Source organism: Marmota monax, unplaced genomic scaffold, assembly GCF_021218885.2.
Source record: "Marmota monax isolate L192 unplaced genomic scaffold, Marmota_monax_Labrador192_F-V1.1 WCK01_AAM20220418_F8-fsc00041, whole genome shotgun sequence".
Classification (NCBI taxonomy): Eukaryota; Metazoa; Chordata; class Mammalia; order Rodentia; family Sciuridae; genus Marmota; species Marmota monax.
The window spans coordinates 3,669,534-3,686,169 of NW_026695238.1; the positions used below are offsets into that span (position 1 = coordinate 3,669,534).

General features: G+C 43.4%; 1 protein-coding gene across 4 annotated transcripts in view; it reads right to left on the reverse strand.

Annotated features, from left to right (window-relative positions):
* Window positions 1-16,636, reverse strand: part of Nhej1 (non-homologous end joining factor 1) — an 87,332-nt gene that overhangs the window by 36,884 nt on the left and 33,812 nt on the right. For 3 of the 4 annotated variants that reach the window (XM_058577510.1, XM_058577508.1, XM_058577509.1), the window contains one exon: window positions 4,239-4,313. The exons of the other annotated variant lie outside the window; for it this stretch is intronic. In XM_058577510.1, coding sequence (XP_058433493.1) covers window positions 4,239-4,313 — 75 coding nt within the window. The remainder of the gene's footprint in view (window positions 1-4,238; window positions 4,314-16,636) is intronic. 4 annotated transcript variants of the gene reach the window in all.

A 16,636-nucleotide genomic window follows, 5' to 3' on the forward strand; every position in this document is an offset into this window, starting at 1 on the left:
TCAGAAACACCCACCATACTTTAAATTAGGGGCCCTGCAGGATTTCTATTTTGCCACCCCAAATACTCTGCTCTGGGACCTACTCTCCTTCTAACCAGATGCCTGGCAGGTCCTAAAGGCCCTGGAAGCACCAAGATTCACATATGGCAAAACTAACAGAAGAAGATACTCCACATATGAACTTCTGATTCGGCTCACAGCCCCACCCTCCTCCTTTACCCCCACCAACCCTGAGGAAACCAGATGTACAAATGGTTAACAGGAGAAAAAAAAAAATCCCACCCAGACCACTTGAAACGCGGCTAGTCTGGCTGGGCTTCCAGTCTGCTCAGAGACTGCTTCATGACTGCTATTTATAGCCTCTGGGTGCCCAGCCCAGCTTCCAGGTCACTAATTGTGGCCCAGCCCTGCGCCAATCACCACACCTCCTCCCCTGCCCTGCAAAAGGGAACAAGAAGCAAATCTAGTTTTGTTCAGCTCAGGAAGAACAGCCAGAAGTGAGATCTGAATCCAAGACCCTGTGTTATAGCCTCACAGAATGTATTAAGACTGTCCAGAAGGGACTGCCTGCACTGGATATCTTGAAGTGCGGAGCTGTGTCCTCCTTCTATAGCAGGCTCCTGTCTTGAATTCTTTAAGTGCATTCAAAGTTAAACTCTTGAGTTCAGTCTCACCAGGAAAATATTAGTGAGGAGATGTGCAGGTATTGGTTAGCAAGGGTACCAGTCAACAGTTCCCTAAAGAGCTTATTCCTTTAGTGTCTAAGTATCCATGGATTTATTTGTTTGCCTCCTCTTAGGATCTATCTATTAGATTATCTATTCATTTTTTATACCCCTATTCCAGTTATCTACAAAAAGAAAAGTACTCAGGAAAAAGGCATGCTCAGAATTAAATGTCTCAAAAAGTTTTCCTAGCATCCACAGAATATATTTTAAACTCTAAACCTTCTGAGTTTCAGATAGAGGTATTGAATATCGAGTTTTATGAGATGCTGAAAATAAGTACCCCCAATTCCAAGATGTTATTATTTGAGTTGTATTCTATAATACTACTTTACTCCTAGAGATACAGATTACTAAAATGGGCAATGACCATTTTTTGGCACTTGAGGCTTTATGAAGTTATCCCGAATGAAAAAAAAAAAAGTTTTTTTTTTTTTGTTTGTTTGTTTTTTTTAAATAAGGCATAGGAGTAAATGGCAAAAATCCCTGGCACAAAGATTCTCTGAGGCTTTTTCTCTAGTTCTGTGTCCATGTTACATATGGGTAGCTACTACCAGGCCACATTCTCCTCTGTGAATTCTATATCTGAACCCTCGGTCCCATCTCAATTAAACCTGACCATTGTCAATGATGTTCATATTCAGAACAAAGGACTGGGACAAGAGAGTTAGAATAAGAGTGAGATATCCCCTTCCTTTCCCAGGGTCTCAACACCTAAATTATGGTTACCATTCTTCTCAGACAGTGCAAGAAGCTCTCAACCCACTGTAGCCTTAAGACTACCCGTGCTGCTTAAGACTACACATCCCAACATTAGTCTGCTCCTTCTCATTTAGGGGTTCATTTGGACCACTGGATGATATGGCAGGGATTCTAGTTATTGGAGCCAAAACTAGAATGTTTCTGTGCTATCTCATCATCACCCACAAATACCAATTCTCAGTCCCAAATGGTCCCAAATCTTTCCTCCCAAGACCACAAGGGGAAAAAAGTTTCCAAATTAAAAAACTAAAACTGGCAACAAAGGTGCCCCATGGCAGTAACCTTTAAAACTGGCCATTAAAGTTTATAAGTCAGACGGGCACCAATGTGAATGATCAAGAAGAGAAAAACAGCCCCCTCCCTTGGGGACCTGGAGCCACAGCCTTCCCCCTAAAGCCACAGAGCTGATGTCACAAGAAGCACTTGCAGCCATCAACGGGTCTCTGTATCCCAATTACAATCATTCACAATGTAGGCCGCCCCTGTGTGTCTGGCTGAGAAGAAAGGAAAGGGGAGGGGCAAGAAGGCATGGGTTGGGGTATATATGAGGTAAGGAAAGGTGGGAAAGGAAGAAAACAAATCTCCTAGCGGGACGGCTGCCTTCAATTCACAGGCCAGGAGGGAACAGGCCCTCTCAGACTCCCTAGGATAGTGGTTCTCAATTTTTTCCTGCACAACACACACAAGAATGCCACAGATTCCCATCAGTAACTATGTTCATTATGCGGAGGCTCCGAACTAGCCTGATGTGGAGGAAACACAAATCAGAATTTTTTTGGTAAAGGTGTGAATAGTTTGGAAAGGTCTCCAAATCATTCTGACCATCTCCCCTGAGGGGTATTACCCCCTAGGAAGAACCAAGAGTTTAGAGAGCCTACTTCTCCCTCCCTCCCTTCCTTCCTTCCATGTATTCAACAAATACCTTTGGAGAGCTTATATGTGCCAGACATTGTTCTGGGGGTACTGGGGAGACAGCAATGAATACACAGACAAAAATCCCTGTCCTCAATGAGAATCCAGACCTCACAAGGGAGAAAAACAACAGAATGAAAAAGCAAGACCTTTGGAATATGGATTGTGATAAATGCTAAAGAGAAAAACATCAGGGAAGGGGATAGAAAGCACTTGTGGGGTGGGAAATGGAGCTGAAATTTTAGATAGGGTAGCCAGGAAATCCTCAATTAGAAGGTAGTGTTTAAAAAAAAAAAAAAAAAAAACCTAAAAGAAGAGAAAGAATGAGCAATCCAGATATGTGGGGAAAGAACATTCTCAACAGAGGGAGGGAACAGTAAGTGCGAAGGTCCAAAGGTGGGGCACACGTTTAATACCACTGAACACAGCAGTGTAAGGAGCTGTGCTGGAACCCATATGCCATTGGTTATCACAGAGCTCCTTCTCCACCTCAGATCCTACAGCTCTAGCAGTTTGGGCTGACTGCCTGTTGAACTAAATGTCCAGGACAGGTTCATACTAACAAGTAGAAAGAACTTAAACAGCTGGTGGATGGGGATATTGGTAGATAAGGTGAACTCAGTATTAAAGTATTTCACTTTACTTAAGTAGTTCAAAGTTTTGTTAAATAGAATCTCATCCATTCTTACAAAATCCTTGTACAGCAAGGGTAAGTCATATCCCTTAACTATTAGACCAGTAAGGCAGGAGGATCATTTTAAAAATGATTTTAAAACTAGAGCTGGAACAGGATTTGTTCTTAATTCCCAGTTCAGTGATCTATTATTCATAAAATCATAGAACAAAATCTACAGATTATCTTATTCATTCCTTTCATCTTACTGAAGAGCAACTCCCAAAATTAGAATTCAGGCTTCCTGGATAAGGGGTTAACTCTCCTTAGAAAGCAAAGCAGGAGGATGGTACAGCTTTTGAAAGAGGGGTCTAATTTTATCAAATCCTGAATTCTAGAAACTCTCCTGGAAGGAGAAGATATGGTGATGACATCAGGATCACAAAAGATTAAGCAGAGTCCTCTGTCCCCTGACTGCTAGAAAGTCTAGTTATCCCCCTGTGCTAGGCCTGCTGCCCTTTATCTAGCTCCCCTTTAGCACCAAACGTCCTTTGGTACACAAGAGACTGCCGGAGCCAGCGGACTGCATGTTGTAAAGACCAGAACTAAGTCTGTAGCATGAATATAGACACACACACACACACACACACATACAGTCGGTGGGAAGGAAGGGAAAAGGAAAGCACACACAACACAACACATCAGGGCAGCTGCAGAAAACAACTGCTTGTTAAGTTAAAATTAAACTCTGCACAAATATTGACCTTTGGAGGGGACCGAAACTGGTCCCATATTTACCAGCTTTATAAATGGGACTGACCACAGCTGCCCCACGCGCTTGGCCAGCATTATGGCAGGATGGGGTGAGGCCACACTTTGGGGGTGGGAGATGAATGAGAGGTGCAGGAGACATTTTAAACACTCTCTAAAATGTACTTACTACTGGTAGGTCAAAGTTCCCAAAAGCCTTAAAAGTGGAATTTCTAGGAAAGCAAATAAGGTAGTCTCTGAAAGTGGGGGGCCAGAGAAATAGGAAAAAGGAGGAAAAAGGAAGTGTCCAAAATTTTTAAAAATTTCTACGAAGAATGAGAAGCATAACCGAGATAGAAACAAAAGAACACTGGGAAGCTTATCCTTTTGAACCCTGGCCCTTGGTCAAACCAAGAGTCATAAGGTAGAAGACCAGGTGACCAATTTAAGCAACCTAATGGAACAATCTAACTGACCTGGTTTGAGTCTTGGCTCTGCTTCTTACTTGCTATGTAACCTAGGGGAAACTCAAGGACTTCCAGTTTCCTCATCTGTAAAATAGGGATATAATACAAAAATATTGACCTAATTCATAAAGATCAGAACCAAAAAGAAAACAATGTAAGTGAAAGCACTTTGCCAACAATAAAGACCACACATATATGAATTATTATTAATTCTATCCCAGATAGTTGTGCATCTTTATGCTCCAAATTGTAATCTCCTTATAGGCAAAGTCAGGGACTAGTGGGGAGAGCGTGAGCTTGCCCTGAACTTGTTAAAGAGCACACCTCAAGCTTCCACTTGCTGTAGAAAAGGGGGAGGCCAGCCTACTGAAATTGGCCCCCAGAGCTAGACTCAAGGCTGCCAAAGGACCAGATATGAAAGCGAAGAAGGGACTCAGATACCATTTCCCTTCAAGATGAACTCTGGCAAGCTAAGGTTTTCCTGGAACAAACACCATCTGGGAAATAGTTTTGTTCCAAACCTCTGCTGCCTTCACCCTCTTTTATGCCCTCCTTCATGCTCATGACTTTCATGATTAATAATGATAAGAATATAGTAGAGTATGACACACACCCCTATCCCCACTGTGCCACAGAGAATCACAACTATGATAACATTTCAAATAAAAGTACATGAAGAGACTTTGTTAAAATTAGTTGCCCAGTGTTACAGAATGCTCCTGTGCTTGTAGGTGGTTTATTGTTTATACTATACATCTTAAAACCATGGTAGACAAGCAACTGTCATTTATGTATATGTAAAAGGTGGTGACTAAGTTAAAGTCCTTTATCTCCTCAGTGTTAAACAAACACATGCTGCTAGTCTCTTTTGACTCTGTTTCACTTGTTCAATGTTTTACTTAATATATTACAGTTTATATTGTTGAACGTGTGTCACAAAATATAAACAATGTACAGCAGAACCATGTCAGCAATTCAGGAAGAATTTCCAACGTTGCAGTCTCTGTGGTCACAGGGCAGGAAGATGTTTTGCATTTGCTGCACCAAATACCTGCTAAAGCAGAGACGCAAAACAAATCAAGGAGGGAAGGAAAGGGACAGACAAGGGGGAGGAGAAGGGAAATTATACTCAGGTGGAGGAGCAGTTTAGATCCTGATCCAGAAACTTATCTTAAAATGTAATCATTATAGTCTCTATCACCTTTTTTTCTATGGCTTTGTCCTTCTTCCTAGGCCCCAGATAAGTGATAAGCCTCCAGGTTCAGCCACTCAGAGACTCTGGAGCCTCTGTTATGGAAAAGAGCCCTTCCTCACCCCACTTCCACCCTTCTCATGAGCAACTGGCTCCCTCTCCACAGGTCTTCCTTCTCTTTTCTATAAACTATGAAGAAATCAACTTAGCTGATCTTCTCTATGAGCCTAAGATTCCTTGCCAAATCTATCAGGCTGTATAGCGAGAATTGGCATTTCAAGATATTCCAAACTTCCAGAAAAAGTAATAAAACTCACCATAAGTAAGACTGTCACCAATTTAACACTCCAAAATAAAGTTCACCCCTTTATTCTCAGCACCATAGCTAGGAGCAGCCCTTAAGAGAGCTCAGTAGACCACTCTCCAGGGTCCTCCTCCCACAGCATTCTCATCCCAATAAAGTCAATGGCTAGGGCAAGTGGTTCTAGGCTAGAAGAATGGGGTAGGGTCTGAAAAAAGCATCTTCAAGAGCAAAATATTCTTAATGAAAATCTCAGGGCTGGCTGGGGATGTGGCTCAAGTGGTAGCACGCTCGCCAGGCATGCGTGCGGCCTGGGTTCTATCCTCAGGACCACATACAAACAAAGATGTTGTGTCCGCCGAAAACAAAAACAAAAAAAAAATTAAAATTCTTTCTTTCTCTCTCTCTCTCTCTTTTTTTTTTTTTTTTTTTAAAAAAAAGCTCAGGCCTTTGATTAAGCTAAGTAAATATGGAGAAAAGAATGAAAAAGCCCACAATAAGACAAGTGATCATCATCAGACAAATAGATGTCATATATCCAAGGATGCTTTGCCTGTAAGAGGTCTCTTTTTTTTGTTTATTTTTATGTGGTGCTAAGGATCGAGCCCAGGGCCTCACATGTGCTAGGCAAGCACTCTACTGCTGAGCCACAACCCAGCCCTGTAAGAGGTCTCTTGTCTCTGCAGCTCCATCTGTAAGAGCTTGCTGATCCTCTTCCAGACTGAATATGGGCTGCCTGAGTTCAATATAATTCAGCAAACTACCACCGCCATAGGATTTCTAGTTTAAAGCACTGTTGTTTTAATGATCTCCTCTTCTCTCCTGGCCAAGCTGGTAGATGGGTGTGTCAGAAAAGTCCCTAAGCAGATCATGTGCCAGGGCTGATTCTTACTTAGAATTTCTTGGTCTAACCAAGCAAAATGTCATTCCTGGGGCTTCAAACACTTTAACATTGAAGATGACTATAACATAGGCCTACAAAGGACTGTGCTTATACAGGCTTGAGAAGTATAAAATGGAAACCAGAGTCTTAGAAAAATGTTTGGATGTGACTCAACAATAAGGATAAAAATCCACAGAAACTGGATAGGGCCAGAAGAGTGAAGGCACAAAAAGAGGCCCACAGACCTGGAGGACATGTCTACACACAAGCACCCATCTATTTAATATCTGAGGCCCAGATGTTGCATAAGTTTCTAATTGTGTAAGAACTGTCTGTAATCCAGAAACAACTAAATTTCCAGCATATTAGGAAGCACCCCTCCACTGTAATCTTTGAAGCCCCTAAAGAAGCAAATAAGGAAACACTGCTACTGGGTACTAGTGAGCACTACCGACTCACCAGCTCTAGGAAACAGAGACTCAACAGAGTCTTATTCAAGCCAAGGGAAAACGCTGTTAAAACATACAAAACTCCTTTGACTAATGCGAGAGGGGAAAAGAGCCTCTATAATTAACAGAAACTGTCACAGGCATTGGGGGCCTCCGATCTGTTCAACACAAACCACTTAAAAAGACCCGGTCTTCTAGGAGAAGGCTGGAGTTTGTGAGTGGGGCTCCAAGAGCTGGGGACAGCATGTCCAAAAGAATCCCACCATATTAAAAAGAGAGAGAGAGAGAGAGAGAGAGAAGAAAAAGGGAGTAGGGTAGGGGGAACTCAAACCTCAGCTTAATGTTTTTCCACCACTGGAACTAAAAAGCAAAAAAGAAGTCCAAATGCAACCAGTTTTCAATTAGGGTCTAATTAGAAAGAAAAGTGGCACTGCTATGACAGATCTGTGGGGGAAGAAATGCAGTCAACGACTTTCGTTGGGGCTGAGCCATCCACTTGAAAGCTGTAATGATTAGAGGGATAATTTATGGTGAGAGATGGCGGAGGAGAAGGGAGGATTAGAAGAAGAGAGCCTGGGGCTGGCTGATTATGCAAGCCAAGGGCCAAACAAGATGGTCAAAAGCATGTATTGATCAGCCACCATTTGCAAAGCATTATGGAGAGGGCTGCGAGGAGAAATAAAGATCACAACAGATATCACCCTGACCCAGACAGGCTTATAAACACTATCCCTGCAATAAGATGCACCACGTTACAATCAGCCATTGTATACATATACACAAGTCTTCGGAGAAAATTTAACCTCAACTTCTTTCTATATACAAAGTCCACTCTGACAACTCACATGGCCTCTCTGCATTTTTCCAAGTTCTCTACTAATTTCCACACATGACACACAGATGCCTCACAAGAAAAAGATGCTATCATCAAATATAATTCCTGAATGAAGTGATCTGGATTGCCCCAGCCCTCAAAAGAAGCCAAGTCAGGCCTATGCCCTCAGGCAGGCTGAGACACTACATCGAGAGGAACCTCAAAATGGCTAGAAGGACATTTTCTTCTCCCTTTATGATCCCAAAGGATTTGGGTCCATTTTCTATGTTAAACGCCATAATAACAGAGAATAAGCAGAAAGGAGGTGGGGATGGGCACCCTAATATAGGACTATAAGAAGGAATCAGCTGGTTCCATACAGTACTTGCAATCAACAAAGCAGTTTGATTGGTAGAGGAATGGAATGCTTTCTTCCCTTTGCTCTGGGGTACCTTCTCCCTTGTTGATTTAGTTCAGGCAACTTGGAGGAGGGACAGGAAGGGCTAGGGCAAACATGTCACAGCCTGTAGTGAATAGGGCCAACAGAAAGAAGAGGCAAAGAACAGAGCTAAGGGGAAAGGAAAAGAGGAGAGGCCTCTCTTCCCATCCCACAACCTGGGCTCCATCCAACACAAAGTTAATTTCTAACCTCGGCTTCACCACCCTACCCACTACTTACATGATTTATCCCCCTATCTGCCTGCATCGCCTTTACAAGCCTCCCAGCCCTGCACACCATTATAAAAGCTGTCTGTGCTGCTAGCTCGACCTGGCCTGGCCCAGGCTCCTGCCACAGTAACCCTTCCCCACCCCTTCATTTTACAAGCCTTTCGCCATCATGGAAATCTGAAATCCCACGAAAGAACAGTAAACATCACAGGAGAAAGAAAATATCTAGGCAGGTCACTCTGGACAGCAAATTCACAAATAGACTGATGTGTCTAAGCCAGGGATGAAGGCTTCTAGGCAACAATAGCAAGCTACCTTCTTGCCTGAGCTCAGATGGACAATAACAAAGAGATGCACACAGAGATGTGTCAGTCCTTTATGGGGCACAGCCAAGCATCCTTTGTGCCCAGGAAATTCCCAGGCTCAAGAATCAACCAGCATGTCAGGGAAAATCACAGATAAACATGGATATTGAGTTTAGAGAACCACATGGAAATATAAAATGTTAAATAATGGAAAGAGACTAAATATTATTCAGACCACAGACTAAGAAGCAGCTCTTCTTATGGTCTCCATAGGGAGGCGGCATGGTTTAGCAGAAAGAACATGGGCTTCAGGTTTGGCTAACTGGGTCTGAAAGCTGGCTTCATCATTTATTTATTAGCTATGTGACCTTGGGCATCTTATATTTTCTGAATCTCTTTTGTCTTTGTACAATGTGAAGATATCAATTCATAAAAAGGTAGTAAAGATTAACAATAAGATTTACAGCTAGAGTGCCTAGCACTCAAAAGGTACACAAAATAGTAGCTATTTTGATAAGCTGGGGGTTAACCATCTGAAAATAGAGGTGGAGTGGCAGGTCCTATTCCTTCCTTACGCAAATTCAGCCTCTTTCACAGGTTTTTCCTTTACTCTATGCAAACTTTCCTTTTCCAAACCAGATTCCACTATTTGATCTGGCCAGAGAATGAGCCAAAGGGAGTTCCTTAGGGAAGTATTCTTTCTTACTCTTGAGTAATCTGGTCCCTTCATCACTCTGAACTCTTAAATCTAGTTCTGCTCCTGACCTTCCTCACTAGGGCCTCAATAGCTCCTCCAACTTCAGTGTAAAAAGTCTATTCTTTCCCTTCCTGTGCCTCCAAAAACCTGCTGGCACCCACTGGGCTCCGGTCTCCCCAAATGTCCTATCACAATAGTGCCCAAGTCCCAAGGGCAGACATTCCCCCAATTAGCTCGGTGGAGAAGGGACATGAGGGAATTCCTAAGGGACTCTCAGAGTGCTCTGCCAGCGAGGCTGAGTGTTCCCCGGAGCTCTGCTACTCACTTGGGAGTAAGCAGCGGGAGATGGAGGCGGAGGGCGGGGAGGGCGGGGAGGGCAGGGAGAGAAGAGAGCCTTGATTCAGGGACAGACTGAGTCCGCTACAGGCCGGGCTCCGCTGAGGTTTCTCGGGTGAAATAGGCCTCTGTGGTGGCTATGTCTGTAAAGCGGATGGAAATGCCCATAAAGCCATATCAAACCCTGTGCAGAGAAGGACAGGGATATATATAGAACCAGGAACCAAGGGGGCCACAGGGAATTCAGGCGGACAGCTCCGCCCAGCCCTTAAACCCGCCCCGGGAAGGGGGAGGCCCAAGGAACAAGCTCCAGGAATGAAGGTTGGAGACAGCCCGGCGGGTTTGGAAGGGAGTGGGGAAGTTAGGGGCGTCAGGGACAATGCTGGAAGAGAGCTAATGACTAGACTGTGGGAATCAATCAGGGTCAGGTTTGGGGTGGAGGTGCTGCTCCAGCTCCAGAATGCTGGGGAGCTTTAGCTGTCCTGAGGTGACTGACAGCCTGCCTGGGATCCCATGGTCTTGACAGGGCTCTGCTTCCTTCTCAGAACCAAACAGCCTCTGATAAAACTTATTTCCCTATCTTCCTCATCCTCCCAACCAGCACCTCCACTTTAAATTAGTCCAGGGGCTGGTTACACCACTCCTCACTCCCTTAACTCATTCCCAGCTTGCCAGAGCAATGAGTTGGGGGCAGGTGAGGAGGTGTCCCTAAATAAGGGAATTCCCCATATGAAAACCTCTCAAAAGACAGATACAAACTCACAGAAAGGAAAATGCAGCTCACAGAATGAGCCAGAACCTCAGAAACCATGGCATCTGGTTGAACCAGGCCCTGAAGGAGACAGTCCTACCAGGACAGAAAGTGACTGAGCTCATCTTCCGCTCTGATTTGCTAGGATCCCCCTCTCCACCAATCTTCTTGCCAAATTAGCATACTGAAGTCCACAGCTTGGTGTTGGGGCTAGAAGACCCTAAATGCACCACAATTTCTTACCTGAGCAACAGCCAGGGTAGCCATTCCTCCCATCCCCAATGCAAAACAGAATCTTTTTCTCAGTCCCAGTTCTTTTCCCCAGCCAGCACAAGTGTGTCAATGTTTTGGCGCCACCTGCTGTCCTTTCCTGACCATTGAGGAGGCCAGATCCTTGAATTGGATGGACCTCAAGTTTACCTTCCTTAATTCAGCATAAGCTCTAAGGGAATGGAACCCAAGAGAAAAGAAACCACAATTTCTACCAAAGGGAACTTTCCTAGGGAGTGCTCTGGGGAAAACCAGTGTTTTATTCTTCTCCTGTTTCCCAGCTCTGATGTCTTAGAAACCAATTAGCTAGAACTTTCTCACTGGGTTATTTCTAGTATTAAAACCATTAGTTTGAGAGATTCCTTCTCCTTGTGGATTTGAGAACAGTGAATACCTAACAAGAATTTCTCTAGTTAATAGAGTCCAAACAAGTTAACTTATTTCTAAAGCACACTGTTTGGTTTTCTTGGTTTTAGGTAGAAATTCTAATTTGTACCTAGATGACAATGATCTAGTGTTTGTCATCACAACATTGTAATGGAAGCAGTGTCACCCAACAACTGATGACTCAGATATTTTATACTGTTCTATAATTCTGATGGCCCTCACTCTGGGTAAACATTGTAACAAATATGTGATAAGTTTTTTTTTGATAAATCACCTCACAGATACAAATGCTTAGTTCATTCATTTACTAAGTATTTCTGTAGCACCTTCCATGGACCAGGCACATACTGAAGTGGTGAATAAGACAAACAACATTTGCTCTCATGGAGGTTACATTCTAGCATCCTTCACCTGACTCATTTAGGTAATGCAGCAATTCCTCACTCATCTTAAGAGCCCCTGATGAAGCAAAGATGAAGACAAAAATATAAACAAATTTCATAAAGAGACAAAATGAAGAAATATAAGAAGAAATGTAGAATGGGGGCAATGAATGAGTGTAGTATATAAGAATTATTCCTTCAACTAAGTTTTTCCCCTAAAGCCCATTCCTGGACCTAAATCTAGGACCTGCATGCCAGTTTCCAAGGCCAGCTCTCCTCAGCTCTCCAGAGTTACAGGTCTTTAGTAGAAAACATGGAGAAGTGGCATTTGTTCAATACCTGGGACCAAATGCTTCAATTATTTGCAAATATTTTCTCGAATGTCACCAAAGAAAACAGATGGGACTCTATCAAATGTATTTCCATCTTGTAGAAGAAATAAATTTCCACAGGCTGTACTATGAGCCAGGAAAACAAAGTCAGCCTTCGAATCTTAAGGTAGCCATGCCCTCTCCTGATCTTACTCTCCAACTGTTCCCAAGTGGGACCATGCTACATTGGTTACCACAAAATCTTAAAGAATTATAAAAAAGAAGGTTCCAAAGTTTCTCTGATAACAGAAACTTTTTTTTTTTAGGCAGGTTAAAAAAAATCCTTCCCTTTACTTCAACCCCATTCTTATTGTTACAATTCAAATTTATCCCTTCTTGAGCTATTTTGAATGAAATGCCAAAAAACTATTGACCATATTACATGTGCTAATTTTTCATGAGCTACCATCCAATCTACTGTCTGAATGAAATAATTTTCTTGCTTTGGGGTTTTTCTCTTCTTACTGTATGTCCATTCTTTTTATTATTGTTCTTATTTTCCTTTGGGCACTAAGTCCCCCATGCATCTTTCAAACAGAATACCAAAATTCTAAAAGCCCAACTAATGCTAAATACAATTGGTCTGGGATCCATATGCTATTTCTTTAATTATATAGTATCCAGACTATACCAAAGACTATCACAGTTGGGTGCCCTTACTAGTGAAATCTTTCAGGAAAGAGAGAGAGAGAGAGAGAGAGAGAGAGAGAGAGAGAGAGAGAGAGGAAGGAGGGAGGGAGGGAGGGAGAGGTGGGGGGGGAGCAGAAAGGAAGGAAGAAAGGCAGGCAGACAATATTTCCCACCTAAGGAATAGAAGTGTACTTTATAGGAAAGAAGTTCTATTAAACAAGGTCTGAGAATAGCTAAAGTATCTGACAAAGGTAGAGCAACCACAGCTGATAAGCAGGGAGCCCGAGATATGGGCTCAATGACTTGCTGAGGATCACAAAAGAAGTCACAGAAACTTTTACTTCCTTTCCTTAGATTCCCCGACCTCAAAAGAACTGCCTGGGACTCTTTCACTAATTTCCCCACAGAGAATGAGTTCCTCATTTGCCCCTATTAGGCCCTGTGTGTTTTCTTTATGCAGCATTCTTCTTTGGATAGACACCTGTCTGGCTTCCTTTCTGAGCCACATGGAGGGCAGGGGTCATGTCAGGCATCTTTGTATCTCCAGCACTCAACAAGTACTTAAAAATGCTAGCTTCCTATCCCCTACTACCTGTGCAAGAACCTAACCCAATAAGGACGACACATAACAGCAGACATCCAGCATGACTGCACTAAGCTGTCAGACCAGTTTGGGATATTGGCAAGAAAACTTTCTCTTGGCCCAGACGTTTACTCTTAAGGTTTCCCTCCTCCTCAAGAGACTCCAGGAAATAGGGTTAGTTTTAAAGTTCAAGAAACTCCAATCTTCCCTGTTTTCTCCAGGCTGAGGGACTGAAGGAAGACTGAAGATACCTCATGAATATTGATGAGTCCCTGTGGTCACATGAATATTAACAGCACCCTGTGGCTTTCGGGAATAGCAGCCCAGCTAGAAGGTCTAATATTAACCTTGGCTGGGCCCAAAAGGTAGGAAGAGCATATGCCCATACATCCCCATGGGGAGTAACGAGTGGACAGCAGAGGCCAGTGTAAGGATCTGCTATTTTTTGGCCCCTATGCAAACATGGGCACGTGGGCAGTTAAGCAAAGACTAAACATTGTGCCCCATGTCCCTGGCACTGGGGGCTCTCTGTTGGATGCTACCAGGGCAGGAATCCTCAATTCTCAAGCCTTGCAAAAGTTGGGATGTACAAACAAATTCATGTGCAATTCCAAAAAACACCGGTAGGGCTCTACTGACCTAGTTCAATTGCTACATCAGAGGAGCAAGAAGTCCAACCAGAACCAAATCATAACACTGAATCAGGCAAAAAAAAAAAAAAAAAATATATATATATATATATACACACACACACACACATATACATTTTGAAGGTCACATGTTAATAATAGTGAAAGATCTATAAACGGTGTAGTTTCCAGCCCTATACCTTTCATGAGACTAGCAGACACAGGGAGTAATGACAGGTTTAAAAAGAAAGATGTTCTAGGGTTAAAGCAGTAAGAGATAGAAAGTACCAATTTCTATTTGTACCTATAGCTGTAGGTGTAGTTCCGTGATAGAGCTCTTGCCTGGCATGTGGGAGGCATGAGGCTTTGGGTTTGATCCTGAGCATCAAAATAGATAGATAGACAGATAGATAGATAGACAGACAGATAGATAGAAGGTATAATATATAAATAATATATATACAGATATATCTTTTAACATCTACAGACTTTAAACCCAAGAGACATCAGAAACAATGATCACTATTATTTAAAAAAACAAAAAAGTAGTACTGTGAATCAGAATCAACCAAAGAAATCCATATACCACTAGCCTTGAGTATAAGTTTAAAACCTACTTCTGTGCCATATGACAGTGCTGATAAAAGGAAAGGCAGGGTAAGGTTCCCATGCAGTGGTCAGAATTAATGCTAATAACGAGATTACTGCTATACTCACACACCAGGACAAACTACTCTTAAAATTAGAAAAGTGCCTCTTCATTCCTCTAACCCGATCCTACTTCAAGGCCTTGACCTTTTAGCTCGGCCTGAAAAGCTGACCCAGCCCCCTTCATGCACACTCAGGAGGAACAGAGACGCCTGTGGACCTCGCCCAAGCTGAGGTGGTAAGAGGCCACACCTAGGAAGAGGGTGGGGGCTACTCACGGGAGCTGTGTTCTGTCACACAATTACCATATTATGTGGCTCTAATAAAAAGAAATACTTGAAGTTTTACTAGTGCCATATAATAAAGTATTTATAGAATCTGAGGGGGTGGGCGTAGAATGGGGGAGGGAAATAGGAAGAATCAGAATTGTTAGCAATAGCCTGGCAACAACTCCTGTATTGACAGGTAGACTGCAGAGCTTTCAGCCTGGGACAGCCTGCTACTCTTATTAACCTGGTCCAAGGTGGTTTAAGTTCACTCCTCTACAATAGTATGTCTCTAATTTCTTCCTGGCTAAGCAAGAGTGAGATGAGAAATTTGGAGGAATAGGCAGGAGAAACTAGGAATGCCAGCAAAACAGTGGGCCTGAGCCTCCAAAGGCTAGGGAGCAGAGTAAAGGGGCATCCACTGAATGAGCAGAATGTCTGCTTTCAAAGGTTCCATTCTGGAGTTAAACTTCTAGCTCACACCATCCAGCACAGCTGACCATTTCTAAATCTGCCAGGGTTTTCCATCGTTACACAGCCCCTTCCACACACCTCTCACACTCTCCACTCACCACCCCACACCTACTCCAATCACACAGCACACGCCCATGGCCCCTCCCCACACACAGTCCCAGCCACAATGCACACACACAGCACACTCGCCACAACACACTCCTTCCAAAGAGCATGGGACGCCCGCCTTTCCTGGGCATCATCCCAACAGTAGACATCTGAGATAAAAACATTTTCTGCATCTACAACCCTCTTTAACATTTCAAATTTTTCTAGTACCCAAAAAATCTCCCCAAAGAGAAAGAGAGAAGTGAGGGCTGTGGCATTATTACAGAGGAGACTATAAACAGAACAAATATAGAGCTGCTTTATTACAAGGCAGTGTGGGGTTGGTGGCTGTCTGATTACAGGGACACTCCCCAGAACTCTCTGCAGTCCCAGACCTCAATAAAGGCAAGACTATGACTGTGTTCAACTGAGGGGCAACTGGATCCAGGGCACCCTAGAATCCCTTCAGATTCCAGTCCAGGATGTGATACCTGCCTTAGTTGAAGATAAGGAAGAAAGCAAACACAATCTAAGAATGACCTGCTTGGCAAAGAGCACCAGGCCATCTTCTCAAAGGCAAACAATTAATGTGCCTTGGGTTTCTTAAAATCAAAGGCTTCCAAATTTCATACAGAAGAGAAAAAAAGTCTAGATAAATCAAGAACACATTGATAGATTTAAAACCTGTCTACATCGGGGACAGTGTAGAGAAAGGGGAAAGAACGGATTAGAAGACAGAAAGGGAAGTAATGCAGTTTGAGTGACTAAAGCAACCCTTGTTACGCATAAAATCATAGAAGGAAAGAATGGGAAATCCACAAGTCCTCTCTCTCTTCTGGGCTCTGGGCACACGGCGTCCCTTCCTGGGTGACTCACAGTGGGATCACCTTCACCCCCTGCTTCATGTGGTGAGGCCCTCTTTATAGGGAGACACACCGCGAGCCTTCTCCTCCTCCACGCCTGCGAGCCAGGGCCATTGCGTCACTGACCTCTACACATGCTCACTCCCTCCTCTTTCCAGCAGCCACCACACAAGGGATCTTGTCTTGTGGTCCCCGCAATCCTTTCATCTGGGCTCCAAACCCACTGTCACCTTGGCCCTGAATCACTCCCCAAGAGACACAGGGAAAACAGAACTGGACAAGAGTGTCTGGGTCCCGTATGGCTAGAATTTACTGATCCTTGCTGGTGAGAGAACCAGGGCCATGCTCTCTCTCCTCAGCCCAAAGAAAGGGCACAGGAATAATTTTGAACCTGGCTCTGTGGCCAGCCCTGCCTACAG